Source organism: Nuphar pumila, chromosome 10 (assembly GCF_984573655.1).
Source record: "Nuphar pumila chromosome 10, dmNupPumi1.hap1.1, whole genome shotgun sequence".
In the NCBI taxonomy this organism is placed as follows: Eukaryota; Viridiplantae; Streptophyta; class Magnoliopsida; order Nymphaeales; family Nymphaeaceae; genus Nuphar; species Nuphar pumila.
This window is the reverse complement of record NC_143258.1, coordinates 100,997,441-101,023,860: the sequence shown is the minus strand read 5'-3', so window position 1 is coordinate 101,023,860 and position 26,420 is coordinate 100,997,441. Positions and strand designations below refer to the sequence as shown.

Here is a 26,420-nt window from a genome sequence, read left to right as displayed (position 1 = left end):
AAAAGGGCTTTGGAGCTATGTCGAAGGCTCGATTCCCGAATCGGAGCCTAAGATCACCTTGATGGAGAGAGGAGAAATAAAAAACCTTGAAGGAGATGAAAGAAGGCTCTTGAAGAATATTCCAAGAGGCATGAGGAATAGGAAATGAAGAATTTCAAGATTCTTTATTGAATTTTTTCATCGGTTGAAACTAAGATCAATGCCAATATTATCAAGTTCAAGAAAGCATCTGAAGCTTGGCATTATCTTGAGAAAATGTATACATGAAGAGACTTATCTTACAAATACTATATCTAAAAAAGGGCTTTGACCCTTCAACAAAATGAAATGTCCATAAAGGAATATTTTGCGGAATTGTCATCCATATGGGATGAACTCGCAATGTTTGAGCCTAAGTGGAGTGGAGAAGCTATTGAGCTTAGGTTCAAACAATTGGAAGAGGATCATTTTTTCAATTTTTTGAATGGTCTTAGACGCGAGTTCGAGCAAATTCGGTCTTCTCTCCTCTCTTCTTTTGTTTTCCCTTCGCTTGAAGATGTCATTACGAAGCTAAGTGGGGAGGAAACTCGTATGAATTCTAGCAAAAACAATTCGAGTGTTCTTACGACTTCATCTAATGAAGAAAGTGATGTCGTTAATGTTGTTTCAAGACCGGGAAACAATGTACGGGCTTATAAGCCTCCTCACTTCAAAAATCAAGGGTCAAGGAGGAAAAAGGGACTACAGCAAACTTGTGTGTCATTTTTGTAAGGAACCAGAGCACATCAAACCTGTTTGCCCTAAATGGAAGAAGTTGTTTGCCATGACCATCACTTTTCAAACGGAAGAAAATGTGACTTCCTCAAATAGACCGCTTTCTCATCATCAAATAGTGGAAGCACTTCAACCGCTTTCTTAAGGGAGTTGTTTCTGGAGCAGCGACATCTACTTCTTTTTGTCCTGGTAAGACCTCTTGGTTCTTAGATTCGGCTGTCTCCTTTCATATGTCCCCCAACATATGTTCTTTATCCGATTTTCTAAAACATTCATCATCATCTTTTGTTTTAACTGTGGATGGCACTTCTCTAGAAATTAAAGGCACTGAAAATTTTGAAGAAAAAAATTTTTTTATTCCGAAAATCAGATTTATTCCAAAGCTAAATTTAAACTTGTTTTTTGTCTCTCAACTCTCGGACCATGGATGTGATATTAAATTCTCATCTAATAAATGTTGGATACAGGATCGCTGGTCCAAGAAATTTATTGGGGAAGGCTCTAGAAAATGAGATCTTTACTATGTGGACTTTCTTCAAATTCCAAAAGATTCTTTTTGTAATGTGATGCATCACAAAGACATTAATGTATGGCACAAACGACTTGGTCACCCCAATGTCACAAAAATTTTGTATCTTCCTTTTGCCAAACATTTATGTAAGGAAAATTTTGTTTGTAATGATTGCACACTTGGAAAAATGAGAAGTTAGCCATATTATCAAAGATTCATGTTTACTACAAAACCGTTTGAACTCATTCATTCGGATGTTTGGGGACCGGCCCCCGTTATTTCAAAGGGAGGGTTGTCCTATTATGTGATATTTGTAGATGATTTCTCTAGATTTACCTAGATATATTTCCTCAAATATAAACATGAAGTTTTTACAACATTTAAAACTTATCATATGATGATTAAGAATCAATTTGATACAAATCTACAAATCTTTAGATCTGATTCTGGAGGAGAATATCTCTCAAATGATTTTAAAAGCTATCTTGAGAAATATGGGATAATCCATCAAAAATCATGTCCCAAAAGACCCCAACAAAATGGTTTGGCCGAAAGGAAACATAGACACATTATTGAAACAACCATAACTCTGCTCATTTTCCAAAACATCCCAAAAAGATTTTGGGCCGAAGCGGCTCTCGCATCTGTTTATCTAATCAACAGCCTTCCATCCAAAAATTTGGATAAAATCTCGCCATTTGAAATTTTGTATAAAAGGGATCCTGATTATAGTAGATTAAGGGTTTTTGGGTGTAAATGTTTTATTCTGACAGATAAAAATGATAAACTTTCTCCTAAAGTCATTCCATGTGCTTTCCTTGGGTATTCTGAGACCCAAAACGAATTTTGATGCTATGATGTTTTCTAGAAAATGTTAGTGGATTTGAAAATTCTGAAACTCATGAGGAAAATATGGATTATTCTTTTTTATTTGAACTTTTATCAAGAAATGATGACAATAGTGATGATGAATTCACACCAAGTGAAAATGAAGTAGAAGAGAATAACTATCCTCCTCAGCCTTTCATCTTTCATGAGGCTGATGATCGAACTTCTAGAGAGTCTGGTGTATACAAACATAGAGACCAAAGCAGTTTTAAAAGTGCTATAAAAAAATATAGTGAGCCTAATGAGACAATAAGTTCTCAAATAACTGAGAGAAATAGGAGACCTCCCTCTAGATTCATATCCTATGATTCCTTTTCTCCCAAACATAGAGTGTGCTTTAGCGTCATTCACTCATATGTTGATCCCAAAATTTTTGAAGAAGCTCAAAAGATGGATGAATGGGTAGAAGCCATGGAAAATGAACTAAGGGCTCTTAGGAAAGCCTGAACATGGGAATTTTAGGATCTTCCTAAAGGAAAAAAAAGTATAGGATGTAGGTGGGTTTTTAAAATAAAAACCAAGAGTGATGGGACCCTTGAGAGATATAAGGCACGTCTAGTTGCTAAGGGATATGGTCAAGAATATGGGGTAGACTATGATGAAACGTTGGTTCGGGTTGCTCGGATGGTTACCGTTAGATGTCTTATTACTATCGCTTCAATTAAAAAATGAAATATTTATCAAATGGACGTTAAAAATATTTTTTTAAATGGGGATTTAAATGAAGAAGTTTATATGACTGCTCCTCCTTGCATGAATTGCCCTAATGGTAAGGTTCGCCGTTTACGAAAAGCTCTTTATGGTCTAAAACAAGCCCCCAAAGCTTGGTATGACCGGTTTAACAATTTAATGAGAGAAAATGGATGTCTCATGCTATACTGACGTTGCCTTATTTGTAAAGAAATCTGATGCAGGGATTGTGATATTGTTTCTATATGTTGATGACATGTTAATCACAGATGATGATATCAAAGGAATTAAAAAAATTTAAGTATGCACTAACTGAAAAATTTGAGATGTCAGACTTAGGTTTTCTGACATATTTTTTGAGTATTGAAGTCATTTTTTCTCATGGAGGATATTTTTTATCCCAAACTAAGCTTGCTTGTGAGATAATTGATAGGTCAGGCATTATTGATGACAAAAATTGTGAAACACTTGAAGTTGTGGGGTCCAAGATGAAAATAGATGATGGGGTTATTTTGGATAATCATACTCCTTACAGATAACTGGTTGGGTCATTGATGTATCTTAGCATCACTAGACCCGATATATCTCATGCAGTGCACATTGTCAGTCAATTCCAACACGCTCCTATGTCAGTGCACATGAGTGCAGTCCTTCGGATCATTAGATATATAAAAGGGACGGTAAATAAGAGAGTATTCATTTCATCATCCTCTGATTTAAATTTAATTGCATATATTGACTCTGATTGGAGAGGTGACCCTAATAATTGTCACTCCACCACTGACTTCTGTATTTTTTTAGGTGAATCTTTGGTCTCTTGGAGATGTAAAAAGCAACAGGTCTCTCTATCTTCCAACGAAGCCGAGTATAGAGTCATGGCCTCCACAACTATGAAAATAATATGGATTTGGCATCTGCTAGAAGATATAAGAGTTCATATTCAAGAACCGCCAAAGTTATGTTGTGACAATAAGAACGCGATTTACATTGCCAAAAATCAAACCTTCCATGAGCGTACGAAGCATATAGAGATGGATTGTCATTATGTTCGGAAAGAATATTTGAAGAAAATCATCGATCTTCCATATGTGACATCGGAATATCAACTAGCAAATTTCTTCACTAAGGCGCTTTGCTCCCCTCGGTTTCAGTTTCTTCTGGGCAAACTTGCGGTTATCACACCGTAAGTTTGAGGGGGTGTTAAAAATGTATTCAAGTTCGTCATATGTACGTATATATATATATATATATCTTTTTTCTCTTTTTTACCCGAAAAGGGTATTCCTGTAAATTCCTATTTTACGCATATTCCATTTGGAATATGATTGTATTTATTTTTTATTCTTTTATTTTTCTCTTTTTTCTTTTCTTATTTCTTTTTCTTTTTCGAGTTTTGGGCCACCTAGGTAGGCTCCCCAAAGAGTCGTTGAGGAGCCTCCAACGGTCACAAATGTGACTGTTGGGGGCTCCCAACGACTCCTTTGGGATCCCCCTAGGTGGCTCCTTTAGTTATGTATAAATAGGGGTCTTCCCCTTGTATTTTGTATGGCTTGAGAGCCTCAAGCTTCTCTCCTTTTATTCAATATATCTGTATTACATGCATTTGTGCATGTTTGCATTATTCTACGCCTTTTGCGTATTTGTTCAAGTGTTCTTTGAGTGTCTTTGTGCACATATGTGAAGTATTAGTGCTTGTATGCGTATTGTCTCTTCGTAGACATTTTTACAAAATGTTGCCACTAAATTAAAAGCTCAGTTATGAGTCGGGATCCAGCTCTCCTTCATTTGAAGAGTGCCCTCATCAGTACCAGGGGCTCATGTGACAACAAATCCCGCCCATGGTAGCTCTTCAACTTAAACACTTAAAAGACTGGGTGAATGGCAGATCTTGACGGTCACTCCAACCAATACGCAACTGGCCCAATTCTCTCAGGCACACAAAATGGTCCATAAAAAACGAGCAGCCAATTTCTGGTAACGGGCCCCTCTTGCTGAAGTTTCAGAGTATGGCTGGAGTCGGAGCAGCACCCAAGCTCCTACAGGGTACCCCTTTTCCCGACAATGTTGGTTGTGTTGTTGTTTCATTCGGTTTTCGGCAGTGGCAAGATGGAACTTCAGTAGCTTCAGCAACTCGTATCTATTTCTAAACAGTTCATCCACCATGTTCAGCTTCGATTTGTTTGCTATATAGGATGGTATCGAAGGAGGCTTTTGCCCATGCAACGCCTCAAAGGGCACCATTTTAATTGCTGACTGATAAGCTGTATTATAGGATCACCCGGCCCACGCAAATAATATACCCATTGTTTGGGGGTGCTCACTGACAAAAGCCATGAGATAATTCTCGAGATACCGATTCATCACCTTCGACTGACCATCGGTCTGGAGGTGATACGCCATGCTCAAGGTGAGTTTGGCACCTTGTAAGTGAAAATACTCTGTGCAGAATGCGCTGATGAAGACTGGGTCACGATCGCTAACGATCAAGCATGGCATGCCATGTAATTTAGTAATGTTACTCACAATTGCTTCTGCAACTGTACAGGTAGAATAGGGGTGTGTCAATGCAACAAAATGGTCGCATTTTGTCAGCATGTCCACGACCACCATTATCATGGACTTGCCTCATGCACTCAGTAACCCATCGATGAAATCCATTGCTACGTCTACTCAAACCTGTTCTGGTATTGTTAACGGTTGTAGCAACCCAGCAGGTATGGTGGCTTCAGTTTTGTTTCTCTAGCATGTATTGGATTGTGAAGTGCTTAATATCTCTATTCATACCCTTCCACACATAGCTTTTGTTGACTTGTTTATAGGTGCATAGATAACCTTCATGTCCCCCTTCAGAGATGCTGTGAAAATGATGGAGAATGCTGGGTATGATTGCTGATCCTTGCGGCATACACAATCTGCCTTTGAAATAGAGGAAGGCTTGATGGTACTCATAACCCTTCAAAATTGCCTGATTGCCTATGAGCCTTTCCTTAATATGATTTAGCTCCTGTGATTTGTTGCACTCCTGGTCTAACGCATGCAGAAAAGAAAAGGTGGACAGCACTCCATTGGTGTGGTGTCTTCTGTTGTGATTACTTGGGCAAGCTCATTGTCGTTAGTGTCACACCGTGACAATACAAATGCAGCTCCATTTTTCTTCCCTTGTTGAAATTGGATTTCAAAGTCAAATCCGATTAATTTACCCACCCATAGATGTGAAGGAGTGGAAATTTTCTGCTCTCATAGATCTCTCAAGATCCTATGATCTGTCTTGATCACAAATTTTCTACCCAATAAGTATGGCCGCCACCTCATCACTGCAAGCTCCACTGCTAACAATTCACGGTCGTATGTGGAAGCTGCCCATCTTCATGGAGAGAGCACCTTACTGAAGAACATGACAGGATGATTGTCCTGACTCAGAATCGCACCAACACCTTGGCTGGAAGCATAGGCTTCCACCACAAACTTGGTAAAATCTGAGAGAGCAAGGACTGGGGCCTGGCAAAAGGCATCTTTTAGTTTGATGAAATCTTGAGTTGCTTCAGCATTCCATTCAAAAGCGTTCTTAAGCAACCATGTCAAGGGCCCGCTAATTTGCACATGGTTCTTCACGAATCTGCAATAGTAGCCAATAAGCCCTAAAAATCCATGTAGACCCTTAAGAGATTATGGAATAGGACATTCCTCAACTGCAGCAATTTTTTCCAGATCAGTAGCTACCCCTACATTAGAGTCTGTGTGTGATGCTTCATAATTTGCAAGACTATTTTCAGGTGCTGCCAATAGGCCTCCCAAGTCTTGCTATACACGAGTATGTTGGCAAAAAAGACGAGTATGAATTTCCCCAAGAAGGGCCTGAAAATGTCATTCATAAGGGCTTGAAAGGTCGTCAGCACATTCGTCAACCCAAAAGGCATTACTAAAAATTTGTAATGCCCATAATGTGTGTGAAACACTGTCTTGTGCACATCGGCAGGGTTCATCTATATCTGGCGGTAACCTGAACGCAAATCGAGCTTCGAGAAATAAGTTGCACCATGCAGCTCGTCCAGTAATTCATCAATAACTGGAATTGGATATTTGTCTTTAACTGTCACCCAGCGTTATTAAAAATGCACCTCAAGGCGGCAAAAAGCATGACTTGCCTTAAGGCGAGGAGCGTTATGCCTTGAGGCGCATGTGTAAAGCGCAAAAGCCTTGAGGCGTGCGCCTTATAGGCCTTGAGATGCACGCCTCGAGGCTAGGCGCCCCTCAAAATGAGGCGTACATGCCTCACTTTATTTGGTCGAATGAGGGTTCGAATGAGGGTCAAAACCCTCATTCGACCAAACATTAGGGTTTAAATGAAGTGCCCCCGACCCTAATTAGGGTCGGGGGCCCTTTATTTTTTGTGCTCGTTTTTTTCTTTCTGGTTTTTTTGCTCTCTCTCTCTCTCTCTCTCTCTCTCTCTCTCTCTCTCTCTCTCTCTCTCTCTCTCTCTCTCTCGTGGTGGAGCCGCAAAATAGGTATGCTCTCTCTCGTCTCTAGGTTTTTCTCACTTAGTCTCTTCCTCCCTCATTTTTACTCACGCAACCTATCTCGTTTTTTCTCACGCTACTTTTTGTGTACCATTCTAGCTGTAAATTTGTGGGGACATTATGGATGTTTGGAAGTAAATAATAAATGACATGAACATATTTATTCTATGGTATAGCAAATCGCTTTAATGTTTTCAGCACCATATGTCTTCATGAGTAATCTTGGTTGATTCCATGAGCTGGAGTGCAAGCAATGCACTTTGTTGCCTCTATGAACCTTTATCAATTATCACCCATTTGGCAGATGGTGTAACATGTGTTTGCGTGCATGCATGCATGTGTGTGTATCGTGAAAGTACTTACATATTGGATAAGTTTTTCTTTTATAGCTTTTGAGTTGTGATATTTTCTCGAGTGTGTAGGTCTTCTTTTCTAATTTGCACTCTAAAATGAACTTTGGCATGTTGCTCCATATCTAGCATCTAAAGAAAATTGTCTAGTTTAATGAATACCATTTGCTTAGTTTGTTACGAAAACCGCGAGCAAGAAACAACTGAAGGAAACAATAAACACGAACGATCAAACCAAACATGCATAAGAAACCGGGTCTCAAACATAAGCTCAAGAAAAAAATTCTTCTGGGGGGTGCTGCCCCCCTAAGACCCCTCGCCAGGGGCACTGTCCCCCTAAGACCCCCTGAAAAGGGCCCCCCATGACCGCCGCCCGCTGAACGTGCAGTGGGACCCGCGCCGGAGGGACCCCCCGGACCCCCCCCCCCCCCTTCAGTAAGGGCAAAAACTTTGAATCAGGCTCCACAACTCATCATAGTTGACTCTATGTTTGTGAGCTTTATTTTTATAAAAGTGTTAGGCACACAAATCAGATGATCTAAAATTAAGACAGCTTATAGATTCACTTAGATTTTTACATGGAACTTCATGCAAAAGGGAATCTTTGACATCGCATTCATATTATTCCGTGCAGTATCTCTTTCCTGATCAGTGTTCCTTAAATTTGCCAAGGGAAGAAGCTCTTTCTGCTCTTGTTGCAAACTCAGGGAAGCTTCAGCTTTTGAGAAAGGTTCACCCACCCCCATTCCTCTCCCTAAGCTTCAGTTGTAATATGGTTTTCAAATGAAACATCCTTCTCTTTTTCCTGCTTTCATCTCTTTTAGAATGAACACATGATTGTCTCTGTTATTGTGCACATCAGGGGTTTGGCTCAGTAACTTCTTTCATGAATTAGAAAGCAAGTTAAGCATTTTCAACCATAATGACACCATATTTTTTGGCAGTTACTTCCTAAGTTATACATTCTCACAGCCTATCTCATTTTTTCTCACACAACCTCTCTCTCTCTCTCTCTCTCTCTCTCTCTCTCTCTCTCTCTCTCTCTATATATATATATATATATATATATATATATATATATCGTGGTGGAGCCCGAAAACAGTTACTCTCTCTCATTTTAGCAAAAATGTTGTTTGGGTTTATAAGTTTGCAGAGGTGCTAAGCATAGTTTAGGCAGCATAATCTAAATCAAATTCATATGCAGATTTGATATACATAGTGCATGAAAGTAAAACTAGTGGCCATGCATGCTTGAGCCTGCATATTACCTGCTTCTTGAGAGGATCAAGATTTTTACATGCATATTACTTGCTTCTTGATGCATAGATAAACTTGAATACTAAGCATTGGGTTAATATAGTGGTCAATGGTACATACTTGCATTAAGGTACAGTTTGTTTTATTTCAGATTTTGGTTACTTGTTCACTCTCGATTCATCTATTTTTTTTTTTAACATGAATCTAAATTTTTGTGTTAATATATGTTTTCTTATATGCATTTTTGCAGTTTAACAATGAAAAAAGATATAGGATGAGATCATGGAGTTAAAGTTTCAAATCCCACTAAAGATCCCAAACTCGTAGGACATGTAATTTGCAATTACTGTCATAAACAAACTACAGGAGAGATCTATAGGTTAAAGCATCACTTAGCTGGCACAAAACATGGTGTTAGCATGTGCAAAGCGGTTCCACTTGATGTGAAAAGATTTTTTCATAATCATCTAAGGAATCAGAAGCAAAAGAAACAAGAGGGAGAACAAAACAAGTTGAAAATCGGGAGGAGTGTTTATTTTAGATCATCAACAGGCGATAATGTGAACAAAGAAATCAGCGGATCATGTAGTGATGCAAACAAAAGCACAGGTAGTCCCATAGACCTCTTTGTGAACAAAGAAGCATGACAAATCAAAATAAACACTGCTTTTAAAAGGGATGAAAGAAAAAATGTATGTTGTGCCATTGGTAGATTTTTTTATTCAAATGCCCTATCATTTAATCTTTGTAACAGTACAGATTTTGGTACAATGGTAGAAGTTATTGAAAATTATGGGCGAGGGTTCAAACCGTCTTCTTATCACGAGATCAGAACGTGGATTTTGAAGGATGAGGTAGATTGTACTCATGAAATTTTAAAAGAATTCAAAAAGTAATGGTCAAAGGTTGGTTGCAGCATTATGACAGATGGTTGGACAGATGGAAAAAGAAGAAAATTAATTTTTTTGTAAGCAGCTCATCTGGGACAGTATTTTTGAACTCTGTTGACATCAGCGACATGAAAAAAATTAGTGCAAATTTGTGTAAGTTGTTTGAAGATGTTAAACAAGGTGAAAGTAATGTAGTGCAATTCATTACAGATAATGCACCAAATTATGTGGCAGCTGAGAATATATTAACAGCAGGAAAAACATTGCTTGGATCTTATGTTGGAAGATATTGGAAAGATATCAATTTTTAAAAATATAGTGGAAAAAGCAAAAAAAAATACAAGATATATCTATAGTCATGCATGGGTATTAAATTTGATGAAAAAGTTTACAAAGAAGAAAGAACTTCTACGTTCAGCCGTCACTCGTTTTGCTACAACATATCTCACGCTTCATAGTATTGAATGTTATAAGAAAGAGTTGAAGTTGATGTTTTTGTCTTCAAAATTTAGAGCATCTAATTACTATAAGAAATCTGATGCTAAGAACATTTCTTATATTGTTCTTAATGATCATAAGTTTTGGGTTGTCATATCATATGCAATTAAAGCTACACTGTCGCTCGTGAAAGTGATGCGATTAATGGATGCAGGTGAGCCTGCTATGAGATTTTTGTACGAGGCAATGGATAAAGCAAAGGAGAAAATTCTTCAAACCTTGACAAGGTTGAAAAAAATATAAACTTATTTGGGATATCATTGATAGACGATGGGATTTGCAACTTTATAAGCATGCCTATTATTTAAATCCTCATTTTCATTATGCTGACAACTTCAACATGGATGGAGAAGTTATGAGTGGCTTTTATGATTTTGTTGAAAAATTGGTTTCTGATGCAAATGTTCGATTGAAAATTATAACACAAATTGATGCATTTAAAAAGGCAAAAGGGATGTTTGGTAGATAGGCAGTTGTTACAACAAGAAAATTAAAAAATCTTGGTAAGTTTGCAATTATATTGTTATTTGTTAATATTTTTATGTTTTTGTTAATTATGACATTCATAATGTTTTTATCAAATTTTTATTGTTTTATTTGAATACAGCTAACCGGTGGAGTTCATTTGAGCACTAAAATCCTGAGTTGATAAATTTTGCAATTCGAATTCTAAGTTTGACATGCAATGCATCGGGATGTGAGAGGAATTGGAGTATTTTCTCATTGGTTTGTGACTTTGTATTTTGTTTTTGAAATACATTTTTATAAGTGGAATTATATTATAATTGATTTTCAATTATTTGAAATTATAGGTGCATACAAAACGAAGGAATAGACTTGAACAAGAGAAGATGAATACATTGGTTTTTGTAATGTACAATATAAATTAAGAGAGAGAAATATGAAGATGAGGTCTACCAAAGATCATATAGACTCAGAGGATGAGTGGATTGTGGAGAAGGAAGATTCAGTGTTGCCTAGTGATCACAATTGGTTGGAGGATTCATGATTGGATCTAAACTTTGACATAAATGTCATTGAGCATGTGCCTATTGAAAAAGTCACTTCACCTCATGATTCACAAAGTGGTTCTAGGCAAGACAAGTCTTCAAGAGATTGAGGTAAAGATATATTCCTTTTACCTTACTATGAATATAAATATATTTTTTTAATTACATAAAATAAGTATTTAATACATGATTTTTTATTAAAGGAAAAGAAAAGCAAAATAAGTGATCGAGGATGTGGAAGAAGCAAGTGCAGACGATGTATGAAGATCGATGAAGAGTCAGAGAATGAAGATGAAGAAGAACCTATTTATATGGATTCCACAAATGATGACATTGAAGACTTAAATATTGATGATGACGAGACACAAGAAGAACCTAGGCCCTAATTCATATCATGGGATATGGCCATTTATATGCTTTTTGGGGTCTTTCATTTATAATTGTGAATGTTAACACTCTCATTTTGAAGAGTTTTGGACAAATATATTAACATTTGGTTGTTAATGCTAACATTCATTTTCTAATTATGACAAGATGTTGTTAATGATAATATGCATTTCGTTGTTAATGTTAATTTTTTATTGAATGAATGCTCATATTTTATTTCTTAGATACTTACGTAGATCAAGTTGTTGCATTAATGTTATTTTTAGATGTTAATCTCATATTTTTTCAGTATTTATTTGAGATTTTTTGTTTCTTGTTGGTTGTTGCTTACTCAATAAAGCATTTTTTATTTATTTATAATTTTAGATATTTTTTATAGTTTTTTTAAGTTTAAAAAAAATTGAGGCTTAAGCTTTATGCCTCGCCTCAGATTTTGGTGGAGTGTCTCGCTACGCCTCAACGCTTTTCACAACATTGTTGTCACCGCACTTAAGGCGCGGTAATCTACACAAAAGCCAAATATGTCGGCTTTTTTCTTGACCAGCAACACTACTAATGAGTAGGAACTCTGGTTGTGTTGTATAATCCCCGATTCCAACATCTTCGTGACCCGTCTTTTCATCTCTGCTTTTTGCGTGTGTGAGCACAATGATACGGTCGAAAGCGAGTTGAAGTTGCTCCCGGTACTATAGATATTTTGTGGTCTTGCCAGTGTTATCAAAAACGCGCCTTGAGGTGTAAAAGGCGCGCCTCACCTCGAGGCACGGCCCTCGATGCCTCAAGGCGCAGGCCTGAGGCACAATTTTTTATTTTTTTTTACAAAAAGATTTCTGAGACATAACCAACAAGATTTTTGTAGGTTAATATCATATATTTTTCAGTTATATAATCAGTTTCTTAGTATATTACTATATTTTGAGTTTTTAACTTTTGTTGGTTAATCTTATATATTTTTCAGTTATTTCAGTTATGTAAGTAGTTTCGTAATATATTTTAACTTTTGTTGGTTAATCTCATATATTTTCCAGTTATGTAATCAGTTTTTTAGTTACTTTTATATGTTAATCTCATATTTTTTAGAAAAATCTCATATTTTTTAGAAAAATCTCATATATTTTAACTTTTGTAGGTTAATATCATATATTTTCCAGTTATTTCAGTTATGTAATCAGTTTCTTAGTTTATTTTAACTTTTGTTGGTTAATCTCATATATTTTCCAGTTATGTAATCAGTTTTTAGTTACTTTTATATGTTAATCTCATATTTTTTAACTTTTGTAGGTTAATCTCATATATTTTCCAGTTATTTCAGTTATGTAATCAGTTTCTTAGTATATTTTAACTTTTGTTGGTTAATCTCATATATTTTCCAGTTATGTAATCAGTTTTGATTACTTTTTTATGTTAATCTCATATTTTTTAGAATAATCTCATATATTTTAACTTTTGTAGGTTAATCTCATATATTTTCCAATTATTTCAGTTATGTAATCAGTTTCTTAGTATATTTTAACTTTTGTTGGTTAATCTCATATATTTTCAGTTATGTAATCAGTTTTTTAGTTACTTTTATATGTTAATCTCATATTTTTTAAAATAATCTCATATATTTTAACTTTTGTTGGTTAATCTCATATATTTTCCAGTTATATAATCGGTTTCTTAGTATATTTTATCTTTTGTTGGTTAATCTCATATATTTTCCAGTTATGCAATTATTTTTTAGTTACTTTTATATGTTAATCTCATATTTTTTACAATAATTTCATATATTTTAACTTTTGTAGGTTAATCTCATATATTTTTCAGTTATTTCAGTTATGTAATCAGTTTCTTAGTATATTTTAACTTTTTTTGGTTAATCTCATATATTTTCCAGTTATGTAATCCGTTTTTAGTTACTTTTATATGTTAATCTCATATTTTTTAGTACTTATTTGAGATTTTATATTTCTTATTGGTTGTTATTTCATCAATAAAGCATTTCTTTATTTATTTGTATTTTTAGATATTTTTTTATATTTTTTTAAAGTTTCAAAATTTTTTTGAGGCTTACGCTTTATGCCTCGAGCATTACGCCTCACCTTGGTTTTTAGTGGAGCGCCTCGCTATGCCTCAACGCTTTTCACAACACTGGGTCTTGCCCATGCATTGGGGGCAGGCCTTTTGGCTCTTAGAACAACTCGCTTGAATTGTTGTAGTACTTGAACTTCTGTGGTAACTCCTCCCTTATATTCCCTGTGAGCTTGGCTTGCAGTTGTAGGAAAAATGCATGGGACCCCTTCTGCATTGACTTGATCAGAGTAGTGGGTTCAGTTTCATGTACTTGCAGCTCTCTTGAGAGCCGGAATCACTACTAGTTGTTGATAATTGACGCTCATATACATTTCCCTAAAATCCCACATCACCTGCCCAAGTTCCTTTAATCATTGTAGGCCCAACGCCAATCTGCAACCCATTTTGGCAAAAGAAACATATCAATGAGGAACTTGTGCCCTTCTATATTCAGCTAAACCCCTGTACACTGCCTTTCACTCTGCAAATTACTTCCATCCCCTATTACCACCTCAAAGCCTGGTTTGGGCTGCACAAGATACCCCAAATGCCTAGCAGATCGACTGCACAAGAAATTGTGCCTCAATCTTGTATCAATTATAATTGAAACACGGGAGTTGCGAACTTTACCTGCCACTCGCATAGTTTGTGGTGTGTTGGCTCAATCCAATACATGAAGTGATATCTGGAGTTTCCTCGGCCATGGCCGACTCACAGTCATTATCTGCCTCGTCATTGTCGCAGCTCTCATTTTTGGGCAAATACATGTGAAGTGTCTTACAATGATGCCCCGGCTCCCACTTAACGTCACAGTGTAGCACAGGCCACTGTTCCCGCGAACCGCCACTCATCCAAAAGCCTATTGATCACGACCTTTTGAGGAGTAACAGGGGTGGTGTTGCTCATGTTCTTCCCCCCAACAATGGCTTTAGAATCGCCTTATGAAGTCAGCATTCCCCTTGAGCTCACTAAGTGAGCCCAACACATCTCCAAGGTCTTTTCCGACCTAGCAACATACTGCAACTTCTCAGATATTCTGGACATCTCGAAACAGTCGGCCAACGACTGAGGGTGAGTTGCCTGTACCTCCACCCAGATCTCGTTGGCTAACCACCACCCCCTCCGTCCCCCCGCCCCGCCCCTCTGCCATAAATGCTCCAATTAACACCTCTACTGCCCAGCCACCCACCATATTAGACAGATTTTCAAACTCCGCTTGATATTCAAGCACGCTCCCTACTTGTTGAATTTTGGATAGGGCAGCGTTAAAGTCCAGATAAGCAGATGGACCCAATCGGCAAGTAATGGCTTTAGCAAAAAAAATCATGTGATAGTTTACTCATGATTTGCATACCAGTGAAACCATCGAACAACAATTCCATCTAGATAGATTGAGGCCATAGTTGGCAAACTCAGCGATCCAACTCGGGAATCGCCCGAGTCGGATTGGATCGCCCACTAACTGGGTCGCCGATCACGGCTCGATGAATTGGTACCGATTCACTAAGTCGTCTCAGATTTTGAACCGGTTTTTTCGATACAAACAGGTTCATGACTTTAAAAGTCAGATTTGTTTCGAGAAGGGTTTGTTGACCTTTCTCATTCTCTCTCTCCTCTTCTCGTTCTCTCTCATCCCTTCTGCAACTCGAACCCTAGGATGACGGCCGACGACCAACTGCAGCCACCGTTCGCAGCACCGCCGAGTCGCCGACAATCAGGTGCTCTCTCTCTCTCTCTCTCTCTCTCTCTCTCTCTCTCTCTCTCTCTCTCTCTCTCTCTCTCTCTCTCTCTGCGAGCTAGGCCGAGGAGGCTCACACTCTGTTTGTGTGTGAGGCAAGGCGAGGAGTCTCTCTCTCTCTCTCTCTCTCTCTCTCTCTCTCTCTCTCTCTCTCTCTCTCTCTCTCTCTCTTATTGCGAGGTGAACCGAGGCCCTTCTCTCTCTCATTGAAAATGGTGAAAAAAACCCAACAGTGTGTGCAGTGTGGAGTTTCCCTATAATCTTTAGGAATTTTTTACCTTTTTCTTTGTAATCGTTAAGTACACAATGTGCAATGTGCAGTTTTGCACAAGTGGGGATGTTTGCACAATTTTTCTTTATCATTAAGGCCCTCTCTCTCTCTCTCTCTGCAAGGTGAGACGAGGCCCTTCTCCCTCTCTCTAGTTGAAAATGGTGCATTAATTGCATTTTATGCTTATGCATTAAATTTTTTATATTGTGTTATGTTATGCATTAATTGCATTTTATGATTTAGAACTTAAAAAGTGATTACTAGTTTACTTCTTCATTTTTTACTTGTTTCACTTCATTGTTGTTTTTATGTATGTGCAACTATGAAGTTTATTTTTTTTTAATGCAAATATTTTGTAGTTTCTATTCTTTGATGCTTTGATTTAGTGAATTTGATGCTTGGAGTTTGATTATTTGGATTTAATAATTAAAAAATTAAAGTATTACTAGAAAAAACACTAACAAAATTTAGATCCTAACTCGTCCAAGTTACCGAGGGCATGAAAAATACCTTTCCGCCTTAAAGAGCCAGCTCAGTGGGTCTTCACCATCAAAATGAGGGAACTCAAGACGCAAATGCTTGTGGGGCGTCGTACTCCGGGTGGTTTTCCCTACTTCAACACATTGTTCCTCTTGTGGGTTTACTGGCTTGAACGAGCAAACTCAATCGTGGCCGATCCTGACTCCATGCCCTGAGAAGGATTGAGGAGTCATCTGCTCGGTTAATCTTTGCATCGCCTCTTGTAGTTGGCAAAGAAACCCCTGCATCTCATGGTGCTGGGATTTGAGGTCGTCCAACTCGATCTCGAACTCCTTCACCATCATCCCCAGGGCCGAAACCGCTTTGATACCAACAATGGTAGGGTCCCTCTCATTTGGCAACCCTAGTTGTTCCCCTCCTTGTGTTACCGAAGACAATCTGCCCCAATCCAAGGGATGGACCCCCTTAGGTTGAGGAAGAAGCTAATCAGGCACCGATTCTTGGAAGGTCTGAGAGAGAAGAAGAAGAAGATCATAGGGAATTTTCCCTATTCCATGTTGAGGAAGAAGCTAATCAGGCACCTCCAGAGAATTCCTTTGTCTCATTCCTATGCTCCATCCCATTTACATTCGGCTCTTATTACTTCAACTCAATTGAGGATCCATACTAATGTGTGGTACTTACCCACCTATCCAAACCCGAAACTAACCCTTATTTCCCCCCAAGACCCGAAACATTACTTAGGTTAAGTCTCAAGGTAGCCCTAAACAAGATACGATTTTTCAAGGCCAGAACAACCAGCTGCTCGCCAACAGCCTAGAGATAAGTAGGTAATCTGAGGATGAGGTCAAAGGAAGACTCAACCAAGTCGACCAAGTACCAACCAATTAGAACTAAAATCCTCCACTGAAAGAGCCCCCGAGAGAAAGAGCAACCCCATCTGAAAGACTCAAAGTCTAAGGCAATGCCCAGTAAGAGCCCAGTTCACATAACCAATTTCTGAGTCAAACTTTAACTCATCCAAATCTTACAGGGCTCAGACGAGTCCTCCAAGTTAACCAATTTGCCCAAGGAAAGATGGAAAGGTGAAAAAGCACATGTTTGACCCAAATGTTAAACATTACAATCAAAAGGCAAAAATATCCTAGACTTTTTCACAGAATCAAATTATTCATCAATTTTTGAACAATAGAACATGACTAAATAAAGGAAGCATCCTAAAAGAAATCATCTTTTTTAGAGGCATTAAAAGGAAAAGGTCACAAAATTACTAATGAAATAGTAGGATCCCCATGTATCAAAGTACATGACAACATTCATGAATAATAAATACGGAGCCAATGGGTGATGCAAGTCAGTAATGGGTACACACCTTTTGCATCTCTTCTTCACCTGGATCATTCAATGGCTCAGCCCAAGCTACCTTGATATTTCGACCCTTTCCAAAGGCATCCTTCTTCTGCAGTTTCCTGTAAGCATTCTGTGCATCTTTATTGGTCTCAAGTTCAAGGAATGCAAAGCCTCGGTTGCAGCCAGGATTATTAGGATCCATCATGACATAAACTGTGTGAATGTTTTCAATGCCAATTTCCTGCAATATCCTGATGACCTGTTCAGTTCACAAAGTTGGATGTTAGCTACATCATCAAGCCTAAGAATAAATAAGCTTTTTAATTGACTGGAAAATAGAACCCACATCTTCTTTCTTCCATTTTTTATCAATACTTCCTAGAAAAATAGTATCATTGTCCTGCAGAGGAGCCGCTGCACATGGCTTTCCACAAACCTTCGCAAATAAAAACAATGAAAATTATTAGAATATATTATTCCCAATGACAAGAATGAATAGGTAAACTATATCAAGCATGGTAAGAACATAAACAGACAAAAAGCTCTTCCAAAAATTATGGTATATGATAGATATTCAAACCCAACAGAAATCAATCACGCAATCATGTGTTATCATTTTAGGATACAAATGTAGGGACATACAAGAACAAGAAATGAAGTGGAAAGAACAAACTAACAAATGGACACATGGACGCATGCACACACAGATAACATCCAATCCACGTGTACATATAAATAGGTCAAAGACTCAAAGGGCTGCCTTAAAAAAATAGTTATGCAAACAACAGAGTATACTTGAACAAAAATGACTGGGGCCAAAGAACAAGGACTGCCCACCAAGAAAGTGTAACACCAAAAATACTAGCTGAAAGTTACTGACTCGTGTAACAAAATGAGAAGAAAGAAAATTTGTATTGTGTTGCAGCAATTTAAGATAGATGGAAAATGACAGGATGAATCAATTCTTACAGATAGATGTTGTAAGACTTTGTGACATTGAAATACAAAAAAAGAGCTTTATCTTACAAGAACAAAGCCACTAATGAATGATAAAATTCAATACTTCACCTTTTCAACATCTAATAAATGGTTCTTTACCATTAATGACTCTTTCATGAAGCATATTTTGTAACTCATAGAACTACTTGAAGGTTCGGTTCCAAACAATCTCAATTACTGACCCATCTAGCTACAAAATACACATACATTAAATGGTCAGCAAGCTATGAGCGAGTAAACTTATCGCAATGATGATCATGGTGATGATTATGTTACTTGACAATGACCATATCCTTTTCCTTTTTTTCAGGAAAAAGTGACGTATATTTGTTCCAGATACAATGGTGATAGGACTGTGAACTTAAAAAGTCAAGTAAAACGTTAACCATGTAACTTAATGATGATGTTGTTCTTGTTTATGATTGGCATGATGATGGCAATGCATTGTTGGTACACCTGCATGAAGACAATGATGGTTTATACTATGTTGATATATGATCTGATGACATTGTTGTGGACCATAATTCTGGCAAAAAAACAATATGGTGGTGTCAAGAAACTGTGATTGAGGTAGTGATGAAGATTATGATAGGTGAACATAAACTTTTTTTCCGAGTTTTAATCGCACCGAAGTGGTACATCACAGCAATATAAATATTATGTCTATAAGAACCCATGTGCTGCCAGGACCTCTTACTGGTTGTCATACATTTATCCAAACTTTTAACATATAGAGTACCAGATCAGCAACACATGACCTTGATAATATCCAGGTAAGCACGGGCATGCACACATAGTCAACTTGGGTAGTTTACATAAGATACATGAACAAACTTAGTTTCACATGAATGTTACTGCTTGAACAACATGGGCATCTCCTAATAATTGAGAGATGAACATACCAGTGTTATCAGTATTGTATTGTATTGTATTGTACGATACAATACAATACATCATAGTATCGGCAGGGGACTGATATGATTTAGGGTTTATATTGTATTTGGTACGATTATCGTACCGATATAATATGTATCATACAATGAGTGAGTGTATTGCACCATATCGTACGAGTCGATACCCTTTTTTTAAATTTCCGATGCTGGAAAAGTGGCAACCAACCACTTATGGGGGGGCATTTTTTAGCCCCTAAGGGTCATTTTGATCCCATTTCTGGATGTTCTCACTCCCCAAACACTTTTTCTAAGCCTACCCACATTATTTTGCTATATTACTTGGACACTGACATGGATGCCGGTGTCGGACACGAGAAAAAGTGTCAGACAAGGCAGGTCTTAAAAACTAGATACTTGGACACGACAATATATATAAATAAGAGATAAAACAGAGATTTAAATAATTATGCAAACAAAACCATAAAATATATAATGCACATTCTCTTCCCATTTGTAATTTGATCACTTATAATTTACAGTTTTATGAACATGTAAAATTGTAAGTACAAAAAGTAAAAAAAAAAAATCATCAAGACTAATGAGAGTGTCAATGCATGATGGATACTTCCCAAGTATCTTCCACACCCTGGATTAATTGAGACTTCCTTGTTTAACAAGGAAGTGTCCATAACATTGGACACCCCTGTCCTTTATGCAAGAAACTGGGCACTCCTTGGACACGGTGTGTCCAATCAAACACAATCTAAGGTGTCGGACACCCGACACGCATGTCCAAATTTTTGGACACTTTATTTTTAAAAATGGTGTGTCGACATCGAGTCCAGGAGTGTCAATGTCGGAAAGTCTGACACTGACACTTCAACTTATGTGAAGTGTCCATGTAACATAGCTATTTTGAGATCAAATACACCATAAAAATTGGGGTTTTTGTTAGATTCAATACCTAGAAGTGTGGTTTGCATCAAATCTCACCCATTTCCATCCTACCCAACCCTTTTTTGGCTTCTAACCCTCAAAATCGAACCCTTATAGCCCCTCATTTTTATCCTACACACTCATTTTTTGACTTTTAACCCTTAAAAGTTAAAACTGAGTCATAGTGGCGTGATTTATCCTAAAACCCCTTCATTTCCATCATACACACATTTTTGTGCCCTCTAACCTTCAAATCCGAACCCTAGAGGGTTGATTCAACGTATTTGGAACATGGCTGTATCAAGAGACCCGACATGGGATCATTGTGCACCGATTTATGAAGGAAGCAGGTTGCGCGATTGGTGCAACTATTATAAGAGGGATATTCATGGAGGCATTTCTAAGATGAAGCATCATTTAGCCGAGCACAAGGTTTAATGTGGCTGTGAAATGGCAGATGCATGAGCTAATGAAGGAATCTGAAAGGAAGACATGAATTTGGGGTTACAATATGTCTCAGCCCTTGAAAGAGCCAAAAGTGCCACACAAGGCGTATGGGGAAGCAATTGACCGGTCCCACTAAAGAGGAGTTGGGGATTTATGGCAGCGGAAGAGCAAGGGATGGAGGTGAGGACAGGGAGCAATGATAGTGGACATGCACCAACTCGTCGTGGATCTGGTGGTAGTTGTAGAAAAAGGAGGGAGGATATAAGAGATTTACAAGTTCAGGACGTGGGATCGGTACCTATTTACCACCTAAGACGACCCCTGAAGGCCAACCAGATATATGTTTCGCCATGGCCTCCAAGCAAATGATTGAGCAAGCATAATCTAACAGTTGGGCATTTTTTTAACGAGACTTGCACACCATTCAACACTGCGAATTTGTATCATTTTTGGGCTATAACTGATGCAATAACCAGTATAGGAGTTGGTTATAAGATGCCCTCCTATCATGCATTGAGGGGCAGGATTTTAAAGCAAGTTGTTACAGAAGCGAAGTAGTAGTGTGGTGAGTTTGGAGAGTCTTAGGAGACTATGAGCTGCACCATCATGGCATATGGGAAGACGGTCAGGTGATAGCAAAATCAAGTAATTTTTTTAGTTTTTTGTCCTAAAGTGTTATGTTTTTTAAATCCGTTGATATGTCTAATAAACAAAAGATGGCAGATGAATTGTTTGCAATTTTTTTTAAAGATGTGGTGGAGGATGTTAAGCCTAAAAATGTGATCCAATTCATTATTGATAATGCAGCAAACTTCAAAGTTGTATTAATGTTGCAGGAGGAATATAAATGTGTTGTTTGGTGCCCATGCACAACACATTGCATTGATCTCATGTCTGAAGATATTTGTGAGATTAAGGGCACTTCTGAGTGCATTGAAATGTGCAAAAAAGTAACAAAATTCATTTATAATCATTCGGCAATTCTAAACTTGATGAAGGTCTAACAAGGGAGCCAAGTTGATACGCCCTGCATTAATAAGGTTTGCTATGAATGTTTTAATTGTACATAGCATTGTCATTCATCAAAACGAATTAAAGCACATGTTTGATTCAGATAAGTGGTTTGCAATGAAGATTGTGCAGAAACCTATTGGGGTTGAAATAGTCTTCTCTATGGAGTTTTGGAAGAGGTGCACTCATGAAAGTGTTGATGAGGCTTCAGCTATGCCCTACTTGTATGATGATATGGATAGGAAAAAAAAGCAGATTAGAGAAATTTTCAACAGCAATAAAAATATTATATGCAGATAAGAGATGGACTCACCAACTCCATCAATACATTCATGTTGTTGCCTCTTACTTCAATTCTGCTATCAAATTCTTTCCCACATTTGTATATGATAGGGAAATGCACACGGGTGTCTTGAACTCCATTGAGAAGCTTAATGTAAATCATAATCTCCAGAGGCAAATTCATGGGGAGTTAATCAAGTATGAACAAAACGATAGGGACTTTGGACAAAGGAACGCAATTGAATTGGGTAGCTCATTGCGGCCATGTATGCATTTGAAATTCAATGTTATTATATTTAATTATGTATTTTTTTGTGTTGCAAGAATTTTCTCTCACGAGTCATGATATATTTTTCTTTTGTTGGTTCATATCAAAGGTGGAATAGGTTTGGTAGAGATGACCTTTTATTATCTAGGTTTGCACAATGTATATTGAGTCAAGGATGCAACGCAAGTGGATGCCAGAGAAATTAGAGTTTTTTTTAGTGCATCCACACAAAGAAAAGGAATACATTGAAACACTCTATTAGATGATATTGTATATGTCGCCTATAACAAGAGATTGAAGCAAAGGTAACATTAAGATATATGTCAGTGGATCTACTTTAATACAACTTGTATTCTAATTAATATTCGAATATTGCAAACAAATACAAAGAGAATCAAGAAGATGTCAGAGGAGCAGTTACGATCCCATCAGTAGCGATAACCTCGATATATTGGATGAGTGAGTAGAAGAAGAGCCTAGTGTCTTAGATGATGATGAAGATTAGAGGCAATTGGAGGCTAAGATGGAGGCACGGGTAGATGATGACGATGATTATGCTGGCCCAGTGATGAATATGGATGGAGGAGAAGAAGACAACTCAGAAGAAGAAGATTCAGCATTTGAATATCGTTTTCGTTATGATTAATAGATTAGGATGCTACTTATTTTGTTTTGTTATGTAATATATAACTTTGATATCAAACATTCATGCTTGTGACTTATGACTTTTGTTAAATGTTTTATTAGGAGTGTTATCAATATCGTATACAATGTTTTACTAGTGCATGTTTATGCTTAGTTACCCATAGTGCATATATTCATGTTCCTTTTCTTTCCTATTGCATTCTATATTTTTTCTGAATTTTTTGAAACTTCTAGAGATTTTTCTCTATTTTTTGTAATTTTTTATTTTTGTGTGATTTTTAGTTCAAGTTTTTTCTCATATCTTACAATACACCCATATCTCAAGCTCATGTGATAGGGTTCCAATATGCTAATTACAACATTGGAACACACATGAACATTTTTTAAGTCTTAGGAATCAAGACCATGTAACTCAAACATTTTGCCATATATTATTGATAAAGACTAAAGAGATATATTATAGTCTCATGTATATACATTCAAAATAAATATGTCCTAGAATGTTATATATAGAAAAAAAGATGAACATGTCATCATCAAATTCCAATAGTGCATAAACAATGACCATATTCCTCCAAATATGAATATCCTATTACATGTATGCAATTGCAAATTTTAGAATTAAAAGGTTTTGATTATTACCTGCTTATCTTTCTTAGAACACCCCAATTGTTTTGGGATGAAGGCATAGTTGTTGTTGTTGTTGTTGTATCTTTCTTAGAACACAACCTGCTGACCTCCCAGCAAATTCAGTCTGACAACTTTTTGTATACTATATTTACTCAAAAATCTCCTCATGAGACAACATTTTTTGTGTCATATTGTCATCAAGATTATACCTTGCACAAACTGCAACCAGATCATTGCAAAACAAATTCCATCCCATACAAAAGAATGTCTTGAGAGGGGGAAAAGAAGGATAAATATCTTAGGGGTGTTTGGATGAACCCATTCCAGAAAAGTGATATAAGCTGGGAAATTGCATTTTCGTTTATAATGCAATTTTCCACTTATTGCCATTCAAGATAAATGGGTACATCCAAACACCCCCTTAACAAGTAATTCATGAATAACAAAATTCACGTTTTTTCCCTATAGTTCTCTTCAATCTATCTCCCACCAACTACAGTAGAATCACATGAAATCCAAAATCACCAATAAAACACAGTAAAGAACTTTCAAGAAATCCTAGAGTATTTTTTCATTTATTTTCCTTTTTTATGGTCTGCAATGGGATTCAGAAAGAAACCCCTCCGTTTACACCAGTGAGACTTTACCATCCAGATATCTCATTTGATTCCCAACCCACAAGTTAAACATGCATACGAACAATTCACGAAGATGATGATGCATATTATATTTGATTGCATCCACTATTCAGGGTTTTATTTGTATCTCACACCAACTATAGAACACAAGAAAATTTCTCTAAAAACTTGCCAAAATTTTACGTTTATGCAAATTACTCGTGGAAATCATTACCTCAGCACGAGCAAGCTCGCTGATGGCGCGTTGAGCGTCGGCCGGCTTTGCATACCTCAAGAAGGCATATCCTTTGTTCTTCCCGGTCTGGCTGTTCTTCATGAGTCGCACCTCCACAATCTCACCGGACTTCTCGAAGACCTTCCGGATGTCCTCTTCCTTGGCTTCCTTGTCCAGCCCACCGACGAAGATCTCTGTCCTCCTCTTCTTTCTCCGCTCCGCTACCTCAAACTCATCCACCCACAAATCCACCCCCATTTCCTCACCTGACAGAACCTTTTTCCCGGCATCAAAGGCGTGCTCGGCCTCCTCTGAACTAGGACCTTCATTCGCCTCCACCGGCTTCTCGTCCTCGGCCGTTTCCACCGGAGCAGCTGGAGCAGACTTCTCATACTCCTGTTCACTGGGCTTCACAGATTCATCAGGAGCGGTGCTAGGGTTTACTGAAACGGCTGCAGCGGAGCTAGGGTTTTCGCCAGCAGGCACCTTCTTCTGCAACACCGGAACCTTTCTCCTCACGATTCTCCGGATAATCTTCTTCTTCGTCTTTGGGGCGGCTTTCCCAGCGGATTCCGCTTTAGCCACCGCGTTCTCCGCTACTGATTCCACCACCTTATCGGTGCCTTTATCATCGGTTTTCGCCTCCGATGCTGGTGCAGCCGTTTCGGCATCACATTTCGCCTCCAGAGGAGCCGTTTCAGTGGCAATTTCCTCGTTCGTGGCTGGGGCTTTGTCAACGATTTCAGCCTCGCATGCTGGTTTCGGTTTCGGTCTCGGTTCCGGTTTCGTCTCCCGCAAGGCTTTGACGGCCGGAGAGGTGGAGTTAAGCTTGGGAGCGGGTTGGGGGGTGGATGAGAAGGGGGCCATGGACTTCGCCGTGGTTTTGGGGGCGGTTTGGGGGGTGAGCTTGGGTTCCGGTTTCGTCTCCGGCAAGGCTTTGACGGCCGGAGAGGTGGAGTTCGGCTTGGGAGCGGGTTTGGGGGCGGTTTGGGGGGTGGGCTTGGGCTCCGATTTCGTCTCAGGCAAGGCTTTGACGGCCGGAGAGGTGGAGTTCGGCTTGGGAACGGGTTTGGGGGCGGTTTGGAGGGTGGGCTTGGGTTCAGGTTTCGTCTCCGGCAAGGCTTTGACGGCTGGAGAGGTGGAGTTCGGCTTGGTAGCGGGTTTGGGGGCGGTTTGGGGGGTGGGCTTGGGTTCCGGTTTCGTCTCCAGCAAGGCTTTGACGGCCGGAGAGGTGGAGTTCGGCTTGGTAGCGGGTTTGGGGGCGGTTTGGGGGGTGGGCTTGGGTTCCGGTTTCTTCTCCGGCAAGGCTTTAACGGCCGGAGAGGTGGCGTTCGGCTTGGGAGCGGGTTTGGGGGTGGATGAGAAGGGGGTCATGGACTTCGCGGTGGTTTTGGGGGCGGTTTGGGGGGTGGGCTTCAGTTCCGGCGTGGGTTTGGGGCCGGCGGTGGGGATCTTGGGCAACTGCTTCTTGGCGGATCCCTTGGGAGGCATCTTCTCAGATAGAGAGAGAGGACGGAAACGAGACGCGAAGGGGAGAAGAGAGGAGACTGAACCAGCGGGAGGGATCGGCTCTTTCCTTCTTTCTTATTGGAGCCGAGCCAAAATGCCACTCGTACTTTGGGAATTTACAAAGTAAACTGACAATGGTACGTTTGTATAGGTCAAGTTCATTCGCTAAATTTTGGACAAGTGTACAATGATGTCGGAATTCTATTGATGTTATTCAGTAAATAGCCGATACCCGACTCGATCCGAACTCGAAGAATTCTAGAGTATGAACATGAAGAGAGCTGACCCGAATAACATTTGGGT

General features: G+C 38.5%; 1 protein-coding gene across 1 annotated transcript in view; it reads right to left on the bottom strand.

The window, feature by feature from the left end:
* The window catches only part of LOC149827606 (uncharacterized), a 38,124-nt gene extending 11,916 nt beyond the window's left edge, over nucleotides 1–26,208 (bottom strand). The window contains exons 1-3 of the mRNA XM_090019526.1: nucleotides 24,609–26,208; nucleotides 17,992–18,081; nucleotides 17,668–17,904 (exon numbers count right to left, since the gene is read on the bottom strand). Coding sequence (XP_089875652.1) covers nucleotides 17,668–17,904; nucleotides 17,992–18,081; nucleotides 24,609–26,099 — 1,818 coding nt within the window. The 5' untranslated portion in view covers nucleotides 26,100–26,208. The remainder of the gene's footprint in view (nucleotides 1–17,667; nucleotides 17,905–17,991; nucleotides 18,082–24,608) is intronic.
* Between the last annotated feature and the right edge of the window lie 212 nt (nucleotides 26,209–26,420).